Source organism: Malus domestica, chromosome 13 (genome assembly GCF_042453785.1).
Source record: "Malus domestica chromosome 13, GDT2T_hap1".
NCBI classification, from domain to species: Eukaryota; Viridiplantae; Streptophyta; class Magnoliopsida; order Rosales; family Rosaceae; genus Malus; species Malus domestica.
In genome coordinates this window covers 10,768,849-10,771,638 of record NC_091673.1, presented here as the reverse complement: position 1 = coordinate 10,771,638, position 2,790 = coordinate 10,768,849, and the positions used below count along the sequence as shown (strand labels likewise).

Below are 2,790 nucleotides of genomic sequence, written 5' to 3'. Positions count from 1 at the left end.
AGTGTATGAAGCTATTGAATACAGTATAGAGAGATGAAAAGACACATATCGTTCAATCTGCAGCAAGCCCATTGTGTGGTGAGATTTTTTAGTCTGTTCAAAACACAGAGTGATACATCACATATCATCATACAATTGGAAAGAAGTTTTTTTTTTTTAAGTGTATAATGACATGTGGCATACCACACTATTTGGGGCACACTGAAAAATCTTTTCATTGGATGCCCGTACTTCCTTCTCTAATGGCATTATATATATAGGTAAGCTCCTCTTGAAGCAAAAGATAACAGTTTAGCCTTAACAGTTTGTTAATCAATTCCAATTTTATTGCCATGGCTTGTAATCCCCTTCGACAAAATGGTTAGATAACTTATCTGCTTTATATTAGCGGTTTTCAGATTTCAGGATATTGTTATATGCCAGAGATGCCTGATATACGCTTTCATCAACACTATTTTGTTTCAGGGTTTTTAACATCGTATTCAGATTCAGCTCCAACTCATTACACTATAAAAATCGGGTCATTTTCATGGCTAACCGAAATTTTTGCGGACAAATATGAGTCGGGTGGATTTGAAGCTGGAGGATACAAATGGTGAATCTCCCATTATATCATCTGCTAAAGTTTTAGTTTAATATCATCTTGTGCAAACTTATGTTTCACACTCACTGTCAGACACTAGTTCTATGACATTTTCTCTGTAATGCAATAATGTGTTTCGTGTATCATGTGCTGTGTAAGCTGGTTAAAAATAAAATGTTAGCCATACGCCCCATACTGTATGTTTGCTCCCAGGAAACTAGTGCTCTACCCGAATGGCAACAAGAAGAAAAATGTGGAAGGCCACATCTCTGTTTACTTGGAAATGGTTGGAGCTGATTCACTTCAGACGGGATGCGAAGTATATGTTGATTTCAGGTTCTTTTTGCTTGATCAGAATAAAGGCACGTTCCTGGTTCTTCAAGGTACATTATACCAACTTCAAAAGTTAATTCTCATCAGGTGAACATATTCATAGACAAGAAAAATTTCTTGTTTGCAAATTGCAATGCTCACTGCTCATTTGCTGATATTATTTTTTACCCTACATCTTCCATAGATGCCAATAAAAAGGAAATATGTTTCCATGGGATGATGCGTTATTCGGGATTTGATAAGCTTATCGCTCTTAAATCGTTTACTGATGCTTCCAATGGATATGTCATTGATGATTCCTGTGTGATTGGAGCTGAGGTCTTTGTCTGTAAAGAAAAAAGAGCCGGCAAAGGAGAGTCAATATCAATGATCGAGGTTGGTGTTATGTGCAAGCATGTTTGGAAGGTTGAGAACTTTTCAAAGTTAAGTGCTGACTGCTGCGAATCAGAACCATTCACTGCCGGAGAACGAAAATGGTATCTCTTCTAGGCCCTTTATATTAATGCCCTTAATAAGAGAATTTTTAATTTTTAATCCACAGTATAATCTCGTATCACTCATCTTGTTTTACCTGCATGATAATAGAGAGTACTAATCACCCTTGTTAGCTAAAGTCAATTTTCCTCCAAACAAGCATATGGTTTTTGAGTATCAAACTATATATGCAATTTTAACTACACAACTTTCGCACTAGATGTGGTCGATCACTGTAAAACATGTTGAATTTTTGCTTCCAATGTAGGGCTTTGCTCTTTTAATTCAAACCCAAAGAGGTGAGGTGAATAGGGTCCCATCCCAATTAACGAGAGATACGTAATAAAAAGTTATCATATTCTTACCAACGTTGCAGGAAGATACTGCTCTATCCCGAGGGAAATGGCGATGGAAAGGGTACTCATATTTCTCTTTTCCTGGAATTGGATGATCCGGAAAAAGTTCCTGGTTTCAAAGTCTTTGCAGAGTTTTCCCTGCGCATTGTAGATCAAATGCATGCCAAACATGAGTGGTTTATAGGTAAAGATTGTCCAATTTCAGTGTTTAATTGTATGAATCCTTCATAACCTCAGGGTGTATTATGTGCAGCTAACAACTGGTTCAGTAACTCAACTCGGGATTGGGGTTGGTCTACGTTCCTTAAACTGGAAACCTTCAATCAGGCACACAAGGGGTTTCTGTTGAACGATACTTGCATATTGGAGGCAGAGGTCACTATCCATGGAATTGCGGAAGGACTATAGTCAGCTTGTATTTGATTTCGGATATTGTGAAAATGATGTTAATTGACTTATGAATACGAATGTAGTTCTGGATCCGCGATATGGTTTGTCCTAAAAGTGGCGTTCTGTAGAACCCTAGAGCTGCAATCCTTTCCACCAAATGACTTGTGATTGAAGTGTATCTTGATAGGACCTGTTTTCTTAAAAAATCCGTCCTGTGAGACATATGCCGAGTCTTGACCAGTTATTTTAAAGTAGCTTATCTTGTGTTTAGCTAAAAACTTTGTTTGGTTAGTCTAACCTTAACTTGTTTGAAAATGCTACACCGTAAACATTGTTCCTTTGCATAAGAATTAAAATTGCAGAATGTGTTTCGAAGCACCCACAAGCAGGTGATGGATACCTTTTCAACGAAACAAAGGCAACCTTTTTGAAGCAAAGCATAACAATTCAATCTTTAAAAGGTTTCATGTTAGGAATAACACCTTTAACTTTTCCTTATAAAAGCGGGAAAACATATTTTATTCTAGAACTGAAGATACAAATGGTACAATCCTTTCTCTCAGTTTCTAAGAACAAATTCTTACTATTTCTATTTTCATAAACTTTCCATCAATTACTAGTATTTTCTTCTTATTTTCGAGCTGCTTAATTTAT

General features: G+C 36.6%; 1 protein-coding gene across 1 annotated transcript; it reads left to right on the top strand.

Annotated features, from left to right (window-relative positions):
* Positions 1-258: 258 nt before the first annotated feature.
* LOC103414535 (uncharacterized) lies at positions 259-2,358 on the top strand. The gene is made up of 6 exons (XM_008352907.3): positions 259-360; positions 466-595; positions 797-966; positions 1,101-1,392; positions 1,767-1,930; positions 2,000-2,358. Exons 1-6 carry the CDS (start codon positions 333-335, stop codon positions 2,152-2,154), a joined length of 939 nt encoding a protein of 312 aa, XP_008351129.2. The 5' UTR covers positions 259-332; the 3' UTR covers positions 2,155-2,358.
* The last annotated feature ends 432 nt before the right edge of the window (positions 2,359-2,790 follow it).

What these genes read in the sequence shown, in the direction of transcription:
- LOC103414535 (XM_008352907.3), top strand. Translation starts at nt 333, where the DNA reads ATGGCTTGTAATCCCCTTCGACAAAATG. An exon ending in GAAGCTGGAGGATACAAATG is followed by an intron (nt 596 to 796) that starts GTGAATCTCCCA and finishes GTTTGCTCCCAG; the next exon opens with GAAACTAGTGCTCTACCCGA. An exon ending in ACTGCCGGAGAACGAAAATG is followed by an intron (nt 1,393 to 1,766) that starts GTATCTCTTCTA and finishes CCAACGTTGCAG; the next exon opens with GAAGATACTGCTCTATCCCG.